At 44.3% G+C, this 22,062-nt stretch overlaps 1 protein-coding gene across 1 annotated transcript in view; it reads right to left on the bottom strand.

The window, feature by feature from the left end:
* Positions 1-21,178, bottom strand: part of cep162 (centrosomal protein 162) — a 208,103-nt gene extending 186,925 nt beyond the window's left edge. Inside the window, exons 1-2 of the mRNA XM_085997703.1 lie at positions 21,038-21,178; positions 6,878-6,977 (exon numbers count right to left, since the gene is read on the bottom strand). Coding sequence (XP_085853829.1) covers positions 6,878-6,937 — 60 coding nt within the window. The 5' untranslated portion in view covers positions 6,938-6,977; positions 21,038-21,178. The remainder of the gene's footprint in view (positions 1-6,877; positions 6,978-21,037) is intronic.
* Between the last annotated feature and the right edge of the window lie 884 nt (positions 21,179-22,062).

Genomic DNA, 22,062 nt, shown 5'->3' with positions numbered 1-22,062 from the left:
AGAATCAAAGACAGAAGCGAAAATAAAATGTAAAACAAGTGTATACAAGTAATAAATTTAGCATCTTGAATATGAACTATAAAAGGCACACTTTTTCTATTATAAATTCCATATCCCTATTTATAATGAAAAGTGCCTATGGAACATTGCCTAGCTGTAACTAGTCTTTTGGATGAGACGTTAGACCGAGGCCCTGTCTGTCCTCTCAGGTGGATGTTGCCATGGCACTTTTCAAAGACGAGCATGGGAATTCAACTGGTGACCTGTTCAATATTTATCCTTCAACCACCATCACTAAAACAGATTTTCTGGTCATTTATCTCACAGCTGCATGTGGGAGTTTGCTATGGGACATCTTGGGGCTGTGAAAGGCGCTATATAAATGCAAGTTCTTTCTTTTCTTCTTTCTTTAATTACACCCTCCTGCCAGTGGTGGTACTACAGTGCCTCTACAAGCAGGAGAGTGTAATTATAGGCTCACTAATTGACAGACAGGCTCTCTTTTAATATAGACATGGGAATTAGGACAGGAATGTATGGCTTTAAAATGGAAACTGAAGTACATCAGAGCTCTGGTCCAATTACTGCCCCTCCCACTCACCCCACTTCATCTAAAGACTCATCTAAAAGGACGAAATTACCATGTATCTAGATTAAGAGAAAATATAGTTAGTAGTAGCCAGCACGGATTTCAAAAATGGACGATCATACTCGACAAACCTCAGAATTCTTTGAAGAGGTAACTGACATGGTAGATGGGGGAAATACAGATAATGTACACGGGCTTTGACAATATACCACACAGGAGATTACTACAGACGATTAAGGGGTATATAATTAGGCAGAGGATAGCAAACTAGATTAAAAACTGGTTCGATAGTAGGAGTTAAGGGCAATTTTTCAGCGTGGTTAGAAGTGGGTAGTGGTGTCCCACGGAGTTCAGTGCCGAGGCCACTTCTGTTCAATCTGTGCATCAATGATTTTGATATAGGCTTAGATGGAATGGTGTCAAAATTTGCAGACGATATCAAAATAGGAAATATAGTTAATTCTTTAGTAGACCAAAGGAAGCTGTCAAAGGATATTGATAAGATGGGGGAATGTGCTAGCTCATGGTAGATGTAATGCAATGTCCGTAAGTGTGAGGTGATGCAATTTGGTTAAAAAAAAGCATTGATTACACTCTGAATAGAAGTAGGCTCAGTGCTGTGGACTAGAAGAGGGATTTGGAGATACAAATTCACAGAACGTTATAGGGAGCACCTCAGATTGATACACCTGTAAAAACAGCTAATGGAATTCTAGGTTTTATCACAAGAGGTATAGAATATAAAAGCCAAGAGGCAATGATGAACCTTTAGAAAACCTTAAGACCTCAGTAAGAGCACCTTGCAGAGTTTTGGGCTCCGCACTATAGGAAGGATATTAAGGCTCTAGATAGGGCACAACACCAAAAAAGGTGACTCAACCGTGGCTAACAAGGGAAATTAGGGATAGCATAAGATCCAAGGAGAGGACATATAAAGTGGCCAGAAAAAGCAGTAAACCTGAGGATTGGGAGCAGTTTAGGATCCAACAAAGGAGGACAAAGGGATTAATTAAGAAAGGGAAAATAGAATATGAGAGTAAGCTTGCAGGGAACATAAAAACTGACTGTAAAAGCTTCTATAGATATGTGAAGAGAAAAAGATTGGTGCAGTCAAGCGTAGGTCCCTTACAGTCAGAATCAGGGGAATTTATAATGGGGAACAAAGAAATAGCAAACCAATTAAATACATACTTTGGTTCTGTCTTCACAAAGGAGGACACAAATAACCTCCCAGAGATGCCGGGGAACATAGGGTCTGATGAAAGGGAGGAACTGATAGAAATCAGTATTTGTAGGGAAATGGTGTTAGGGAAATTGATGGGACTGAGGGCCGATAAATCCCCAGGGCCAGATAATCTACATCCTAGGGTACTTAAGGAAGTGACCCTAGAAATAGTGGATGCATTGCTGGTCATCTTCCAAAATTCGATAGACTCTGGAACAGTACCCATGGATTGGCAGGTAGCCCACTGTTCAAAAAGGGTGGTAGAGAGAAAACGGGGAATTACAGACCGGTAAGCCGGACATCAGTAGTGGGGAAAATGCTAGAGTCCATTATAAAGGATGTAATAGCAGAGCACTTGGAAAACAGTGACAGGATCGGACAAAGTCAACATGGATTTACAAAAGGTAAGTCGTGCTTGACTAATCTACTGGAATTTTTTTGAGGATGTAACTGGTAAAATAGACAAGGGAGAACCAGTGGATGTGGTGTATTTGGATTTTCAGAAGGCTTTCGATAAGGTCCCGCATAAGAGATTAGCGTGTAAAATTAAGGCACATGGGATTGGGGGCAAGGTATTGACTTGGATAGAGAACTGGTTGGCAGACAGAAAGCAAAGAGTTGGAATAAACGGCTCTTTCTCCGAGTGGCAAGCAGTGACTAGTGGGGTACCGCAGGGATCGGTCCTTGGACCTCAGCTATTCACAATATATATTAATGATCTGGACGAGGGAACTAGATGTAGTATCTCCAAGTTTGCAGACGACACAAAGCTGGGTGGCCGTGTGTGCTGTGAGGAGGATGCCGAGAAACTCCAGTATGATTTGGACAGGTTGAGTGATTGGGCAGAAGCATGGCAGATGCAATATAATGTGGATAAATGCGAGGTTATCCACTTTGGTGTCAAAAACAGGAAGGTAGATTATTATCTGAATGGCAATAGATTGGGAGAAGGGGAAGTGCAATGAGACCTGGGTGTCCATGTGCACCAGTCGCTGAAAGTAAGCTTGCAGGTGCAGCAGGCAGTTAAGAAGGCAAATGGTATGTTGGCCTTCGTAGCGAGAGGGTTCGAGTACAGGAACAAGGATGTCTTGCTGCAGTTGTACAGGGCCTTGGTGAGACCACATCTTGAGTATTGTGTGAAGTTTTGGTCACCTTATCTGAGGAAGGACGTTCTTGCCATGGAAGGAGTGCAGCGAAGATTCACCAGGCTGATACCTGGGATGGCAGGAGTGACGTATGAGGAGAGATTGGGTCAATTGGGCTTGTACTCGCTGGAGTTTCGAAGAATGAGGGGATCTCATCGAAACTTATAAAATTCTAACAGGACTAGACAGACTAGATGCTGGAAGGATGTTCCCGATGGTCGGGGAGTCCAGAACCAGGGGTCACAGTCTAAGGATAAGGGGTAAGCCATTTAGGACAGAGATGAGGAGGAATTTCTTCACCCAGAGAGTGGTGAACCTGTGGAATTCTCTGCCAAAGAAGGCAGTAGAGGCCAATTCATTAAATATATTCAAGAAGGAGTTGGATATATTTCTTAAGGCTAAAGGGATCAAGGGATATGGAGAGAAGGCAGGAACAGGGTACTGAATTTGGATGATCAGCCATGATCTTATTGAATGGCGGAGCAGGCTCGAGGGGCCGAATGGCCTACTCCTGCTCCTATCTTCTATGTTTCTATGTTTAACACAGATTCACTAAGATTCTGCCTGGTATGAGGAATTAAGAAAAATTGAAGCAGGCTGTTTCCAGTCGTTGAGAGTCTAGAGCCAGGGGCCTTAGATTGAAGATTAAACACAAGATTTAGAAGAGAGCACGAGAAACTTCTTTACAGAATGTTGTGAGGCTGCAAAATCACTTCCAACATTACTGTTTGTGACAGAAACTGTGTCAACATTCAAGGTTAGATTGCATAGGTGGTTGAAGTAAAGAGGGATGAAGGGATATGGGAACAGTGTGGGTTAATGTGATTAGGACTGTTTACTCGCAAGGAGGGTAAACACCAACACCAACTGGCTGGGCCCGAATGGCCTGTTTCTGTGTTGTAACTTCTATATCACAGATAGAGTCATAACAGCACAGAAGGAGGCCATTCGCCCAAACGAGTCCGTGCCGGCTCTCTGTAGAACAATCCAGTCAGTCCCATTCCCCCGCTCTATCCCCGTAGCCCTGCAAGTTTATTTCCCTCAAGTGCCTATCCAGTCTCCCCTTGAAAACATTGAGTGTCGCCGCTTCCACCACTTCCGTCGGCAGCGAATTCATCACCACTCGCTGCGTAAAAAGGTTTTTCCTCACGTCCCTCCTGTATCTCTTGCCCAAAACCTTAAATCTGTGGCCCCTAGTCCTTGTACCATCAACTGGTGGGAACAGCCTTTCCCCATCTAGCCTATCCAAACCCATCATAATCTTGTACACCTCTATCAAATCACCCCTCAACCTCCTTTGCTCTAATGAAAACAAATCCAGCTTCTCCAACCTGTCCTTGTAGCTAAGATCCCCCATCCCCAGGACCATTCTGGTAAATCTCCTCTGCACCCTCTCAGGGGCCTTCATATCCTTCCTAAAGTGTGGTGACCAGAACTGGACGCAATACTCTAGTTGTGGCCTAACCAGCGCTTTATAAAGGTTCAGCATTACTTCTCTACTTTTGTACTCAATACCTCTATTTATGAAGCTCAAGATCCCATATGCTTTGTTAACCACTCTCTCAATATGTCCTGCCACCTTCAGGGACCTATGCACATTAACTCCCAATTCCCTCTGTCCCTGCACACTCTTTAAAACTGTGTCATTAAGTGTATATTACCTCGTCATGTTCCTTCTTCCAAAATACATCACCTCACACTTCTCTGTATTAAATTCCATCTGCCACTTGTCTGCCCATTCTGCTAGCCTTTCTATGTCCTGTTGCAGTCGGTTGATATCATCAAGTTTGGAGTCATTGGCAAATTTAGAAATTCTACTCTGTATTCCAATATCCAGGTCATTTACATATATCAAAAAAAGCAGTGGCCCCAGCACTGACCCTTGGGGAACACCATTGTCTACCATCCTCCAGTCTGAAAAACAGCCATTTACCACAACTCGCTATTTTCTGTCCTTAAGCCAATTCCTTATCCAAGCTGCCACTGGCCCACCTATTCTATGAGCCTCAATTTGTTAACCAGCCTTCTATGTGGTACTTTGTCAAACGTCTTACGAAAATCCATGTCGATAACATCCATTGCATTCCCTTCATCAATCCTCTCTGTTACTTCATCAAAAAATTCAATTAGATTAGTCAAACACGATCTTCCTTTTACAAATCCATGTTGGCTCTCCTTAATTAGCTTAAACCTCTCCAAATGCCCGTTAATGTTTTCCTTGATTATTGTTTCTAAAACTTTACCCACCACTGATGTTAAGCTGACCGGCCTGTAGTTATTAGGATTGTCCTTACACCCTTTCTTGAACAATGGTGTCACATTTTCCACTTTCCAATCCTCAGGCACCTCACCCGCATCTAGGGAAGATTGGAAAATTATGGCAAGTCCTTCTGCTATCTCCTCCCCCAATTCCCTTAGCAACCTGGGATGCAACCCATCTGGACCAGGCGACTTGTCCACTCTAAGCATACCCAGCCTTTCTAGTGCATCCTGTTTATCAATTTTCACCCCTTCCATTTCTTCTACCTTTTCCACTTCTACCGATATTTTGTCAGCATCCATCTCCTTCGTAAACACCGATACAAAGTACTCTGAGTATTCTAGCCTTGCCCTGCGCCTCTAAGCATATATCCCCTTCTTTATCTCTAATAGGCCCCACCCCGCCTCTTCTACCCGCTTACTGTTTACATGCCGGTAGAAGATTTTGGGGTTCCCTTTTATGTTAATCGCCAATCTACTCTCATATTCTCTCTTTGCCAATCTTATTTTCATCTTTACATCCCCTCTCAACATGTTGTATTCGGTCTGGTTCTCCCTTGAAAAATTCACCTCACTTGCATCATACACCTTTTTTTGTTTCATCATCTTCTCTATCTCCCTCGTCATCCAAGGAGCCCTCGCTTTGGTTCCCTTACTCTTCCCTCTTGTTGGAATGTATTATATTTCTATCCTAGTTTTCAAAGCTTCATCTCAGGCCTATTCCTCTAGGTTACACTGTACATAAGTTTTATTAAATATGTTTTAATTCCACGGGCCACGGTGTTCGCTGCAGGTAAGTTTAATTTTACACTGATGTTAAATTGGTGACTGTGTTTTCCTACATTATAACAGTGGCTCCACTTCAAAAGTAATTCATTGGCTGTGAAGCATTTTGGGACATCCCAAGGTCGTGAAAAGCCCCAAGTTCTATACAAGTTCGTTCTTTCTTTATCATCATCATCTCTCTGAATAATAAGCTCCACTAAGAGTGCTTTAACCTCAATATCCACCTCCTCTGTGAAAACTGAGCTGAAATACTTAGTTACTATCTCTGCCACTCCCACACTCATCACTACATCTTGTCTCCTTCATTTCTTAAAGGTGTGGCACTGTCATGAAATGATTCAATGCAAGAAATACTATCAAAGAACATTTAATTTTAGGAAGCGTTTGTAAACTTTTGTTTAATACCATGCCACAGCTTTAAAAAATTGAAATTTGCCATGTTCTATGCTAAAGGAGATTTTATTTCCTTTCACTTCAAAAATGTATTAGCAGTGAATTTTGAGCTAAGTTAAGGACAAACATACCAGGGAACATTACATTTTTTTGCCACAAAGTATCATCATCAAGCATTCCCAACCCAGGTAAAGCATCAGTCAATAAAGAGTAAAGCTGTCAGCGTTCGCCGTCATTACCCCTCTGAAGCTGACCGTAACTTCAAGATTTAGCACATGCGCATCTAAAAATGGAAATTTCATAACTCTTGAAATGAACGTTTCTAATTGCAGTTTGTGTGTATTGCTGCAATTTACAGCTACTATAAAATCATGGATCATACAAGCAAACCACTAGAGATCACCTCTAAGTAAATTAATGTTAAACTCAGAAATATCTTTGCTGGAAACAGAGCTCCAGTGGAGCAAAAAAATAACATACCTCTTTCAAGAATTGCTCAAACTGTTCCTCTATCTCCTCTTTGGTGAGTTTATGACTCATGATTTCAACGTGTTACAAACTGATTCTTCAGAATAGAACTCTAGAATAAAAACACAGAATGGGATATCAATCCAAGAAAGTAGACGGTACATTTTAGGAAAGGTTTGCAGATGAGCACACAGGTTGATCTCAACTTCTGCCCTGGTCCTCTACACATTTATCATCCTAGCCCATCCTACAAGAGGTATCTACATATCTCAGATATATTGAGGCACAGACTTCAGTGCATCTGGTGCACAACTGGATTAGCCATCCATCACCAGATCTGGCTGGATCACATCGGGCACGAGCAGGCCTCGCTCTCCTCTGCTAAAACCACTCGCTACTCCAGGATCATCCTGGACAGCAAAAATCTCCACTCCCAACTGCCTCCATAAACCCTCACCTCCAAGTGTGAGGAGCTCATGAACTTTATTACCGAAACGGAGAACATTTGTTCAGCTGCCTCTGCTGCTTTATCTCCTTCACCTTGTCCAACAAGACAACTCACCCCCAGCTCTACATAGAACATAGAAACATAGAAAACAGGAGCAGGAGTAGGAGTAGGCCATTCGGCCCCTCGAGCCTGCTCCGCCATTCAATGCAATCATAGCTGATCATCCAAATTCAGTACCCTGTCCCTGCCTTCTCCCCATATCCCTTGATCCCTTCAGCCTTAAGAAATATATCCAACTCCGTCTTGAATATATTTAATGAATTGGCCTCTACTGCCTTCTGTGGTAGAGAATTCCACAGGTTCACCACTCTCTGGGTGAAGAAATTCCTCCTCATCTCTGTCCTAAATGACTTACCCCTTATCCTTAGACTGTGACCCCTGGTTCTGGACTCCCCGGCCATCGGGAACATCCTTCCTGCATCTAGACTGTCCAGTCCTGTCAGAATTTTATAAGTTTCAATGAGATCCCCTCTCATTCTTCTAAACTCCAGCGAGCATAAGCCCAATCAACCCAATCTCTCCTCATACGTCATTCCTGCCATCCCAGGTATCAGTCTGGTGAATCTTCGCTGAACTCCTTCCATGGCAAGAACATCCTTCCTCAGATAAGGCGACCAAAACTTCACATAATACTCAAGATGTGGTCTCACCAAGGTCTTGTACAACTGCAGCAAGACATCCTTGTTCCTGTACTCAAACCCTCTCGCTGCGAAGGCCAACATACCATTTGCCTTCTTAACCGCCTGCTGCACCTGCATGCTTACCTTCAGCGACTGGTGCACAAGGACACCCAGGTCTCGTTGAACTTCCCCTTCTCCCAATCTATTGCCATTCAGATAATAATCTGCCTTCCTGTTTTTGACACCATTTATCCACGTTATATTGCATCTGCCATGCTTCTGCCCAATCACCCAACCTGTCCAAATCATACTGGAGTTTCTCGGCATCCTCCTCACAGCACACACGCCCACCCAGCTTTGTGTTGTCTGCAAACTTGGAGATATTACATCTAGTTCCCTTGTCTAGACCATTAATATATATTGTGAATAGCTGGGGTCCAAGAACTGATCCCTGCAGTACCCCACGAGTCACTGCCTGCCACTCGGAAAAAGACGCGTTTATTCCAACTCTTTGCTTTCTGTCTGCCAACCAGTTCTCTATCCAAGTCAATACCTTGCCCCCAATCCCATGTGCTTTAACTTTACACGCTAATCTCTTATGCGGGACCTTATCGAAAGCCTTTTGAAAGTCCAAATACACCACATCCACTGGTTCTCCCGTATCTATTTTACCAGTTGCATCCTCAAAAAATTCCAGTAGATTAGTCAAGCACGATTTACCTTTTGTAAATCCATGTTGACTTTGTCCGATCCGGTCACTGCTTTCCAAGTACTCTGCTATTACATCTTTTATAATGGACTCTAGCGTTTTCCCCACTACCGATGTCAGGCTTATCGGTCTGTAATGCCCCGTTTTATCTCTACCACCTTTTTTGAATAGTGGGGTAACATTAGCTACACTCCAATCCATGGGTGCTGTTCCAGATTCCATCGAATGTTGGAAGATGATCAGCAATGCATCTACTATTTCTTGGGCCACTTCCTTAAGTACCCTAGGATGTAGATTATCAGGCCCTGGGGATTTATCGGCCTTCAATCCCGTCAATTTCCCTAACACCATTTCCCTACAAATACTGATTTCTTTCAGTTCCTCCCTTTCATCAGACCCTATGTTTCCCACTTTCATCAGACCCTATGTTCCCCGACATCTCTGGGAGGTTATTTGTGTCCTCCTTTGTGAAGACAGAACCAAAATATGTATTTAATTGATCAGCCATTTATTTGTTCCCCATTATAAATTCCCCTGATCCTGACTGCAAGGGACCTATGCTTGACTTCACCAATCTTTTTCTCTTCACATATCTATAATAGCTTTTACAGTCAGTTTTTATGTTCCCTGCAAGCTTACTCTCATTCTATTTTCCCCTTCTTAATTAATCCTTTTGTCCTCCTTTGTTGAATCCTAAACTGCGCCCAATCCTGACGTTCACTGTTTTTTCTGGCCAATTTATATGTCCTCTCCTCGGATCTTATACTATCCCTAATTTCCTTTGTTAGCCACGGTTGAGTCACCTTTTTTGTTTTATTTTTATGCCAAACTGGGATGAACAAATTCTGCAGTTCGTCCATGCAGTCTTTGAACGTTTGCCATTGCCTATCCACCGTCAACCATTTGAGTGACATTTCCCAATCAATCCTACCCAACTCGCGCCTCATATCATCGTAGTTTCCTTTATTTAAATTCAGGACCCTAGTCTCCGAGTCAACTACTTCACTCTCCATCTTAATGAAGAATTCTATCATATTATGATCGCTCCTACCCAAGGGGCCTCGTACAACAAGACTGCAAATTAATCCTCTCTCATTACATAATACCCAGTCTAAGATGGCCTGATCTCTCGTTGGTTCCTCAACATATTGGTCCAGGAAACTATCCCGTAAACACTCCTGGAATTCCTCCTCCACGGTATTGTTACTAATTTGGTTAGCCCAATCTATATGTAGATTAAAGTCACCCACGATGACTGCTGTGCTCTTATTGCACGCTTCTCTAATTTCCCTTTTAATGCCATCCCCAACCTCCGCATTACTGTTTGGAGGTCTATATACCAATCCCACTAATGTTTTCTGCCCCTTGGTATTTCTCAGTTCTACCCATACAGATTCCACATCATCAGAGCCAATATCCTTCCTTACAATTGTGTTAATCCCCTCTTTAACCAGCAATGCTACACCACCTCCCTTTCCTTTTTGCCTATCTTTCCTGAATATTGAATACCCCTGGATGTTGAGTTCCCAGCCTTGGCCACCCTGGAGCCATGTTTCCGTAATCCCAAACAAATCATATTCATTTACCTCTATTTGCGCAGCTAATTCATCCGCCTTATTACGAATGCTCCTCGCATTAAAAGACACAAAGCCTTCAGGCTTGTTTTTTTAATGCTCTTAGACCTATTAGAATTATTATTTACTGTGGCCATGTTTGACTTAAACCGTCGATTTCTCTGACTGCCACTTTTGTTTTTCTCCTTCCTATCTTTTGCTTTTATCCTCGTTTCCCTTTCCTCTGTCTCCCTGCTCAGGTTCCCAAACCCCTGCCATTTTAGTTTAAACCCTCCCCCAGAGCACTAGCAAACACTCCCCCTAACACTGAACATTCCTCTCTAGCTTCTCTCCAATCTCCTCTCATGTCATGTTTTCTTTGAACTCATCTTGTCAATGAAAACACCTCCTACTCACTAACCGCTGTCCACTCAAGTTTTCTTTCTGCATCCCATGCTAGCAGGCATTGTAAATGTTAACTTTACTTGAAGGGTTGACGGTGGATAGGCAATGGCAAACATTTAAAGATCGCATGGATGAACTACAGAATTTGTTCATCCCTGTTTGGCTTAAAAATAAAACAAAAAAGGTGAATCAACCATGGCTAACAAAGGAAATTAGGGATACCATAAGATCCAAGGAGAGGACATATAAATTTGCCAGAAAAAGCAGCAAACTTGAGGTTTGGGAGCAGTTTAGGATTCAGCAAAGGAGGACAAAGGGATTAATTAAGAGGGGGAAAATAGAGTATGAGAGTAAGCTTGCAGAGAACATAAAAACTGACTGTAAAAGCTTCTATAGATGTGTGAAGAGAAAAAGATTGGTGAAGTCAAGCATAGGTCCCTTGCAGTCAGAATCAGGGGAATTTATAATGGGGAACAAAGAAATGGAAGACCAATTAAATACATACTTTGGTTCTGTCTTCACAAAGGAGGACACAAATAACCTCCCAGAGATGTCAGGGAACATAGGGTCTAATGAGAGGGACGAACTGAATGAAATCAGTATTTGTAGGGAAATGGTGTTAGGGAAATTGATGGGATTGAAGGCAGATAAATCCCCAGGGCCTGATAATCTACATCCTAGTGTACTTAAGGAAGTGGCCCTAGAAATAGCAGATGCATTGCTGGTCATCTTCCAAAATTCTATAGACTCTGGAACAGTTCCCATGGATTGGAGGGTAGCTAATGTAACACCACTATTCAAAAAAGGTGGTAGAGAGAAAACAGGGAATTATAGACCGGTAAGCCTGACATCGGTAGTGGGGAAAATGCTAGAGTCCATTATAAAAGATGTAATAGCAGAGCACTTGGAAAACAGTGACAAGATCAGACAAAGTCAACATGGATTTACAAAAGGTAAATCGTGCTTGACTAATCTACTGGAATTTTTTGAGGATGTAACTGGTAGAATAGATAAGGGAGAACCAGTGGATGTGGTGTATTTGGACTTTCAGAAGGCTTTCGATAAGGTCCCGCATAAGAGATTAGCGTGTAAAGTTAAAGCACATGGGATTAGGGGTAAGGTACTGACTTGGATAGAGAACTGGTTGGCAGGCAGGAAGCAAAGAGTTGGAATAAACGGGTCTCTTTCCAAGTGTCAGACAGTGACTAGTGGGGTACCACAGGGATTGGTGCTAGGACCCCAGCTATTCACAATATATATATTAATGATCTAGACGAGGGAACTAGATGAAATATCTCCAAGTCTGCAGACGACACAAAGCTGGGTGGGCGTGTGTGCTGTGAGGAGGATGCCGAGAAACTCCAGTATGATTTGGACAGGTTGGGTGATTATACTGCATCTGCCATGCAGCTGCCCAATGTGGAGAAATGCGAGGTTATCCACTTTGTTGGCAAAAACAGGAAAGCAGATTATTATCTGAATGGCAATAGATTGGGAGAAGGGGAAGTGCAATGAGACCTGGATGTCCTTGCGCACCAGTCGTTGAAGGTAAACATGCAGGTGCAGCAGGCAGTTAAAAAGGCAAATGGTATGTTGGCCTTCATAGCGAGAGGATTCGAGTACCGGAGCAAGGATGTCTTGCTGCATTTGTACAGGGCCTTGGTGAGACCACACCTTGAGTATTGTGTGAAGTTTTGGTCGCCTTATCTGAGGAAGGATGTTCTTGCCATGGAGGGAGTGCAGCAAAGATTCACCAGACTGATACCTGGGATGGCAGGAATGACGCATGAGGAGAGATTGGGTCGACTGGGCTTATATTTGCTGGAGTTCAGAAGAATGAGAGGGGATCTCATTGAAACTTATAAAATTCTAACAGGACTAGATGCAGGAAGGATGTTCCTGATGGCGGGAGAGTCCAGAACCAAGGGTCACAGTCTAAAGATAAGGGGTAAGCCATTTAGGACAGAGATGAGGAGGAATTTCTTTACCCAGAGAGTGGTGAACCTGTGGAATTCTCTATCACAAAAGGCAGTTGAGGCCAATTCATTAAATATATTCAAGAAGGAGTTAGATATATTTCTTAAGGCTAAAGGGATCAAGGAATATGGGGAGAAAGCAGGGACAGGGTACTGAATTTGGATGATCAGCCGTGATCTCATTAAATGACGGAGCAGGCTCGAGGGGCCTGTTGTATCCGTGTATTAATGGAGACACGGAATGCAGGAGTTGGTTTAACAGGTGTTTACTGAACAAAGTCTGGAGGTGAACTAAAAGATACAAGACACTACAGGCTTATATGCCCGAGTGGTCACTACCGGTATTACAGTACACAGGGGCTCTTAAAGGTACATACACTACAATTCCTCCCCTTTTAGATAATTAGTACATAACATTTTAAGTAATCATTAATTAACATGTTTACAAGAACAATAATCTACACATTTGCTGCAGTTAATCAATTATAAGTCAGTCTCTCTGGAGGCTTCCTGACTCGGTCCGGATAACGCCTCGGTGGTGTAGTAGGTTCTTTTGGCAAGGTCGATTCGGCTTGAATGCCAGTGTCGGGTTCATCTGGTTCCAGTATCACCGGATCGGAGGTAAATACTATGGGTATCTCGGCTTCATCATTAGGCGTATAGAGTTGTGGTGTAGGTTGTCCCTTTTCGGATGACTCTATGATCTGGTCAGCATGGTGCCTTATTATGCTTTCTCCAATGTCCACGGTATACATCAGCGGTCCTAGTCGTGCGCAAATAGTTCCAGGCTGTCATTTCTCGGGACGGTAGTCCCGGGCCAAAACTTGTTGACCTATCTGGAAGGTTCTAGTTGGCCTTTCATTCATGCTTTGAAATTGCCAGTTCTCTACGTCCCTTCTGATGTTTGGCTTGATCAAATCCAGCCGGCATCTTAGTTGAAAAACATCATGGCGGGAGTTTGGTTTGTAACCACGTGTTGCATTCCTGTATGCAAACAAGAAGTTATCTACCTTATGTTGCAGATTTATATCTTCATTACCCATGGCCTTTATGGCCTTCTTGAAGGTCTGGACAAACCTTTCAGCTAATCCATTGGTGGCGGGATGGTATGGGGCGGATATGTAGTGCTTAACCCCATTGTTTTTTTAAGAACTTCCTGAATTCTTCGGACACAAATGGCAGTCCATTATCAGAACAGATCTGTTTAGGCAGCCCATTCCTGGCAAATATGGTCCTTAATACTGTGATGGTTTTTTCCGTGGTGGTGGAGGACATCTTTATTACCTCCGGCCACTTGGAGTGTGCATCAACTGCGATTAAGAACATCGAGTCCATAAATGGACCAGCAAAGTCGATATGTACCCTTTGCCATGGAGATGAGGGCTACTCCCATGGATGTAGAGGGGCTTGTGGTGGGGCGTTTTGGACCTTCTGGCAACCTAGACAGCTCTTGGTCATTTCTTCGATGTCTCCATCGATACCTGGCCACGACACAAACGCTCTGGCTAGGTTCTTCATTTTCACTCCACCCAGATGCCCCTCGTGAAGCTCCTTTAGCACTTTATCCTGGAGTTTGGGTGGAATCACCACTCTGGATCCACACATCAAGGTTCCTCGGCACAGTGACAGCAGTTCTCTTCTTTGCAAGAATGCTGGCAACAGTGGTTCACCATGTGCTGGCCATCCCTTCACCGTTAAATCGTAGACTCGAGAGAGAATCGGGTCATTTCTCGTTTCCTTTTCAATGGTAGAATTTGTTACTGGTAGACATTCCACTATGGTTGAGTGGAACATCTCCACTGGGTCCACTGTAGGTGCCTCTTCTACCGTTGGCAACGGTAGGCGCAATAAACAGTCAGCATTCCCATGCAGTTTTGATCCTTTGTATTCTATGTCATATTGGTGTGCCCCTAGGAAAAGGGACCACCTCTGTAGCCTTTGCGCTGTCATAATGGGAACGCCCTTTTTAGGGTTGAATATGGAGACGAGGGGTTGATGGTCAGTCAACAAGGTAAATTTTTGTCCGTGTAGGTAATGGTTGAATTTCTTCACTCCCCACACCAGGCTGAGTGCTTCCCTGTCGATCTGGGCGTAGTTACGCTCAGCTGAGTTCAATGAGCGTGACGCAAAAGCTATCGGCCGCTCCGAGCCATCAGGGAATCTATGCGATAATACCGCTCCTACGCCGTAAGGGGATGCATCGCACGCCAGTCTGATTGGCAGTGATGGGTTGTAATGAGCCAACACTTCCTTGGACGTGATCAAGCCTTTGCATTTATGGAAGGCACGTTTACAGTCTTCGCTCCATTTCCAAATTACTCCCGTTTGTAGCAGTGTGTTAAGAGGGTGCAGAACAGTTGACAAGTTCGGTAAAAATTTATGATAGTAATTTATCAATCCCAGGAACGACCTTAATTGTGAGACATTTTCAGGTGCTGGGGCTTTTATGACCGCTTCAATTTTTTCAGGTGACTTATGCAACCCTTCTTCGTTAATTATATGGCCACAATATGATATTTGTTTCTGGAAAAATTCGCACTTGCGGCGATTTGCTCGTAGGCCCCGTTCTCAGTCTAGTGAGCACCTGCTCCAAATTGGCAAGGTGCTCGTTGTCGTTTTCTCCTGTTGCAAGGATGTCGTCTAGGTAGCATTGAGTCCCCGGAATCCCTTGGAGGACTTGCTCCATAGCTCTTTGCCAGATAGCTGGAGCTGATGCTACTCCGAAAACCAGTCGATTGTACTGGTACAGGCCTTTGTGTGTGTTTATCGTGAGATACTTTTTAGAGGCCTCTTCAACCTCCATCTGTAGATATGCCTGTGCCAAGTCAATTTTGGTGAAACGTTTCCCTCCAGAGAGTGAGGCAAAAATATCTTCTATCCTCGGAAGAGGATACTGTACCGTGTGAAGGACCGGGTTTACAATCACCTTGAAGTCCCCACAGATGCGAATTTTTCTCTGTTCTTCAGCTTTATCATTATTCAACGTTTTCTTCATGACCGGGACGATGGGTGTTGCCCACTCGCTCCAATCTACCTTGGATAACATGCCTGCCTTTTCCAAATTCTCCAGCTCTGCCTCGACTGCTGGACGAATTGCGTATGGCACCGGCCTTGCCTTAAAAAACTTGGGAATTGCCACATCTTCCACTTTTATTGAGGCGGTGACGCCTTTCAAGGTTCCTAGTTCCTGTTGAAACACTTCTTTGGCGTTGGCCAAGATGTCTTTTAATCGTTCAGGTATGACGTCATCATCATTTTTTTTCTTACTGGTCACCGTCAGTGCCTGAATGGAGTGCCAATCTAAACGTATCTTCCTGATCCATTCACGTCCCAACAGCGGTGGACCACCATCGTGCAGAACGTATAAATACAACTTCTGTATTTCCTTGCCGTTGTATACAACAGGCACCCTTATTTTCCCTCTGGGGTATACTTTCTGCCCCGTATATTTCTTCAAGATAATGGATGTGTCTTTCAAAGGTATATGCGGAAATAGCCGCTCGTAATCCCGTCGACTTATGACGGTCAGAGCTGATCCTGTATCTCGCTCCATTTTAGCTGGGGACCCCGCTATCGTGAGGGTAACCCAAATGATCTGGTAATCTTCTTTGGCAATTACATTATGTAATTTGAGACAGCTTAGTCTCTTGTTTCCGGAGTTGCTATCGCTCTTCTGGTCTTCGGAGCTACTGTCAGTCATCATTTGTACCTTTCTGTACTTTTCCTTATTGATTTTTTTTCTGTCAGTGGATTTTTTGTTTCCAGATCGGCACACACGTGCAATGTGTCCCATCTTTCCGCATTGCCTGCATGCTTTGTCCTTGAACCAGCAGTCCCTCTGGTCATGGGTGGATCTGCCGCAGCGATAACATCTCTCGAAACCCCGTGTTATTTCATGTGTGCCGAAGTCCTGTGGCTTTTGCTGTATCTCTGCAGCTCCTCTTGCTGCTGCTTCGTATGATACAGCCACACTGAAAGCCTTGTCCAGTGTCAAATCTTTCTCAGAAAGTAGCCTTTTCTGTGTTCCTTCACTCAGGAGTCCAGACAAATTTGTCCCGTAGAGAATCTGCCAGTCCTGCCCCGAATTGGCAGTGCTTTGACAGCTTTCTTAATTCGGTGAGGTAATCAGTGTTACTTTCATTCTTGTGCTGATTCCTCCTGAAGAATTTGAATCATTCCGCTATGAGCAGCGGTGTTGGGTTTAAGTGCTCCTGTAGGGTATCAACAATCTCCTTAAAATTCTTGTCCATCGGTTTGGCTGGAGTGATTAAGTTTCGTAACAGCCCGTATGTCCTTGCGCCCATCAGATTTAGAAGTACCGATGCCTTTTTATCATCCTCTACTTCATTCGCTGTGCAATATACCTCCACTCTTTCCACATATGTGGTCCAATCCTCTATATTACTGTCGAAAGCAATAATATTGCCAGTCTTAGGCATCCTGAAAATCAAAAATGGCACCTCCCGCGCTTTCCTTTCTTCCCTGCCAAGAAAAAAATGGCACCTCCCGCGCTTTCTCGCCGCTACCGCTGCTGACAATGCTGTTCTCCGCGGTTTTTATTTACACAGATATTTTTAATAGTTGGAGACTCATTCACGCCGAACTCTCTGGGATTTTTCCCTCCTTCTGCTTGGTCCGAATGCCGACCTGCTTTGCCGCGCCGGCCGTCTCCCGAGTGCTCCACCCTCCGTCTCTGTTTGCCTCCGCCTTCCGACTCGCTGCTCGGCCCCGCTGCAGAGCCACCCGATTGAGCCCCAGCCCGCCGCCCAGGAAGGACTAGTGCAGTACCTGCCACCAGCCCGGCTAGCTGGTGAAACCACAGTTTTTTTTCTTCGACCTTCGTCTGAGGAATCGATCTCCTTGAGGTGCTGCCGAATTGCAGGCAAGTCCGTTTCCAATTCGTCGCCACTGTTGTATCCGTGTATTAATGGAGACACGGAATGCAGGAGTTGGTTTAACAGGTGTTTACTGAACAAAGTCTGGAGGTGAACTAAAAGATACAAGACACTATACAGGCTTATATACCCGAGTGGTCACTACCAGTATTACAGTACACAGGGGCTCTTAAAGGTACATACACTACAGGGCCGAATGGCCTACTCCTGCTCCTATCTTCTATGTTTCTCTCTCCTCAGGAACTGTTATCCACCATCATTACCTCACCTCCTCAAAAAAAACACCCTCGATTCCTTTGTCCTTGCAAATTACCTTCTCATCTCCAGCCACCCTTTCCGTTCCAAAGTCCTGGAATGTTTTAATCTTTCAAATACACACCCATCTTTCCCACAATTCCTTGTTTGAATCTCTCCAATCAGGTTTCTGCCCCTTCCAGAGCACTGAAAAAGCTTAACCAAACTCTCTGACTGTGGTGCACTATTTCTCCTCATCCTCCTCGACCTCTCTGCAGCCTGATATGGAGGCAAATGGTATTGTCGACCAACACCTCTCCTCCATTGTCCAGCTCAGTGGGACTGCCATCCCTTGGTTCCACTGTTACCTACCTGATCATAACTCCCCAGGATCTAACCTTGGCCTGCTCCTCTTCTACATCCAAATGCTTCTTCATGACATTACCTGCAAACATGGAGTCAGCTTCCACACGTATGCTGACAATACCCAGGTCTATCTCTCCATCACTTTTGCGACCCCTCTACTACCTCTGTGTTGTCAAACTGCTTGTCCAACATCCAGTCTTGAATTAGCTACAATTTCTTTCAGCTAAACATGGGGAAGATTGAAGCCATCGTCTTTGGCCCCTGCCACAAAACTCCATACTTTTACATTTTGTATATAGAAAGCATACTATTGCCACCGATTTCATCCCCATTCCGGCCATTGCATCATGCTGAACCTTGGCTTTCTATTTGACCACAAGCTGAGCTTCCGACCCCATATCCTCTCCATCACGAAGAATCAGCTACTCCCAACTCCATAACATCCACCCCCGCCTGTATCCTATCTTGTACCAAGTCCTGCTCACCAATCACTCCTGTCCTCGCTGACCTACATTGGCTCCTGGTCCCACAACACCTCAAATTTAAAATTTTAATCCTCCTGTTTAAATCCCTTTGTGGTCTCATCCCTCCCTAACTCTGTAACTGCCTATAGCCCTGCAAACCCACCCCACCGCCCAAAGTCTCCTTTCCTCTGATGCTGTCCTCTTGTGCACTTCCGCCCCCCACTTCCAACCACCACCTCCCATTGCCCCTGCATTGGTGACCATGCCTTCAGCCACCTAGGCCCCACACTCTGGAATTCACTCCCGATACGCCTCCGCCTCTCTACCTTCTATCCTCCTTTCAGACTCTCCTTAAAACAAACCTCTTTGACCATGCTTTTGGTCATCCCTCCTAATACCAGCCTTTTTGGATCAGTGTCCATTTTTTGATAATGTCTGTGAAGCACTTTAGGAAGATTTACTATGTAAAGCAGGTTGCTGCTGTTAATTTGGCCAGACAACTCAATTTAACACAAATACCAAAGCTGTAAAAAAAAACTTCAGTGCAGTACAATAAAACATTTAAGAGTGCATACAGTACATTATTCCACCTTCCAAATAAAGAACACCCTAGTTGCTAAAGCAGAAATATGTAAAGCAGCAGCTCTAACTCATACAGCACAAGGTAGGAGACAGATGCCCTCCCAAGAACCTTCTTCCCATCCCCCTCCTTAACTGCAAGTCATCAATCCTGCCGTGGCATTAGACCAGGGACTTATCCAGAGAGAGAACTGAGGACCAAAACCCAAAAATCACATAAGCAACAAAGAGAAATTCCCCCTCTGGGGCATCATAAAACCAACAGCAACTGCATTATCCACCCCAAGAGGGTGACCCCCCTCCCAACCCTGTGGATAATGGCAATTAGTGGATAATTAAATCTCCAATTTTTAATTGTGCATGTATGATAGAACAGGAGGTAGGTGCCCTATACATCAGAATCAACGTGATCTCCTGGACTAGTTTTGACTGCCTAAAGAGGTCAGAGAGAAATCTTCCAAATTTAGCCCCCTAACTGATCTGGGCTGTTATCTGGTTTTACGCATCTCCCAGGGCAATTGCATGGCTCCGAAAGGGTACGGAGTATGTGTTTCATGATGCAGAAGACATTACTACTATATGGGACAAGCAGGATGGACTGGTGGGCCTTTTCCCCTCCGTCATTTTCACATATTTGTATGCTAATACCCTAAAAGCAAAATACTGCAGATGCTGGAAATCTGAAAGGTCATTGACCTGAAACGTTAACTCTGTTTCTCTCTCCACAGATGCTGCCTGACCTCATGCTGAGTATTTCCAGCATTTTGTTTTTATTATACAATATATAATCTTAGTGTTCTATTTGATTCTAGGCAAAGCTTCCAATTCCATGTTCAGTCCATCACCAAGACCACAAAATTGCACCACCAAAACATCACCCATATCTGCCCCACATTACATCCACTCTCACTTCATTCACCCCATTGAACTTCCAGACTCAGCTTTTCCCATTACTGCACCCTCCTCTATCGTTGGCCTCCTGAACTCCATCTCATCCAGAACTCCAGGGCCACTTGGTCCCCTAGCACAATCCTTGCCAACCTCCAGTGGCTCCCTATCCCTTAACACACTGATTTCAGAATTCTCGACTTCATCCCTACCTGCATCCTCTGCTCTTTCAAGTCTGGATTACTGCACATTCCTTCTCTCTCTCTTGCACTAGTAGTGGCAAAGCCGCCAGTAAGCCAGCATTCAGACTCCAGAACGCCCCCTTCCCTGTACCACTTCATCTTGCTGCATCTCTCTTGTAGATTGAAAAGCCTCTTCAACCTACCTCTTGGGCAGGACTGTCAAGCACTTCGTCCAAACACCCCACCACCCAAATCTCCGAGTTCTACTCGGCTCTGTGCCCCAACTGAGATATTTTGCTGTTAAATACACCAATTATTCATTCATGTCTGCAGGCTTTTCAGAGGTCTCTCCCTTCTTCCGGCAGGCTTTTAAGAGGTCTCCCTTTTTCCTGCACCTTCACCCATATTGCCACACAAGATGCTACAAGCACCTCCTCGGTTCAGATGCCACAAGATACAAACCCTGGGAGACCTCTTCCTGGAAACCCAGTTTCTGGTGATTAGCGCGCGCTCTGCCCGCCGCTGACGTCACAAATAAAGCCGGTTAATTGCAGCTTCCAGAAAGGAAAAGAGGCGGCGACGCGACATTGATTGACGGGAGCAGCCAGCCACTCAGCATCCAGAGTGGCTGCTCTGCACCAATCGCCGTGAAGCGAGGGCGGGATTTTTCCCGTTCTCAATCCCCGACCAGTAATCGCGCCTTCACGAAGCCCTGTTTTTTAGTGAGCGTCAAAAGTCTAGAGTCTAGAGTCTTCAATCCCACACTAGAGTAAAAGCGAATTCTTCTGCTTACCTAAAATGCGGCCTTCCGATATGAAGGCTAAAGACTCCAGCCCGTAAGCAACCGGGCCGTAGTCCATTTGCGTTGCCCGCCGGCCCGTAGTCCATTTGCGTTGCAAGGCAACCGGACGCCGCGAGCACCAAACGTTTGCCCCAGCGCGACGGAAACCGCCAGAGGTCAAATTCAGTTCGCAGAAGCTGTTCAGCGATTCAGTTCGAAATGGCAGCGCTTGAACCAGAGTGCTGGCAAACGTCACAAGGGCGTCTGTTCTGAATGGTGATGTCATCTGCAGGTCCGACACATCATCAATGTTTTACATGTGTTCCAAACTACAAGACATGCTGCAGAAGAATTGCAGAATTGCCAAGGGCCCATGTTTAGTATTTGTTTGTAGCCATTTCTTTCACTTATTTGTTTCATTTTGCTTTTATTTTCACTCCACTTTTTTATAATAATTCTCCTTAAAAAGTAAATCACAAACCAAAACAATCTATTTTAAAATTCCAACAGCTAGTTTTTTTTGCTCATATTTGCACGCAGTGGTGTCAGCACCAACAACACGTTGCTCTCCTACAGAAAAAGCAAGGGCTAACCATCAGTAGCATCCGCCTGTTGTCCATAGATGGGCTGTTTGGGCCTATGGAATGTGCAGGAAAGTTTACAGCTCCATATTGACTTTAATAGTCATTAGTACAGTAAAGGAGATTGATTCGATTTTCAACAAGAGTTGTCCAGGAAAGATGTTTGCAGTCAATAAAAGCAGTGCACAGGAGCAGAACAAGCATTTGGCATCCAGAAAATCTGGCTCGGGTCCAAAAGGCTGTATTGCTGTCACTTCATTGCTACGTGCAATTATCTGGCTAGCCTTTTAAAGCAGTCTAAAGTAGCCTCAGCATAAAGAAGCCTTTGCTTCATTAAAATACTATAATTGTTTAATGAAGCCTAGCACAATTTTCTATATGCTTAAGATGGAATTGTGCTCCGTGCTCCCTTAAATCCACCCATAGGCCAAAAGAAAAGCCCATAAAGAGCCCGAG

The sequence above is a fragment of the Somniosus microcephalus genome, chromosome 9, assembly GCF_052327205.1.
Source record: "Somniosus microcephalus isolate GS21.2 chromosome 9, FLI_Smic_1.0, whole genome shotgun sequence".
Lineage (NCBI taxonomy): Eukaryota > Metazoa > Chordata > Chondrichthyes > Squaliformes > Somniosidae > Somniosus > Somniosus microcephalus.
The sequence above is the reverse complement of the archived record's forward strand: the minus strand, read 5'-3'. Positions and strand labels throughout refer to the sequence as shown.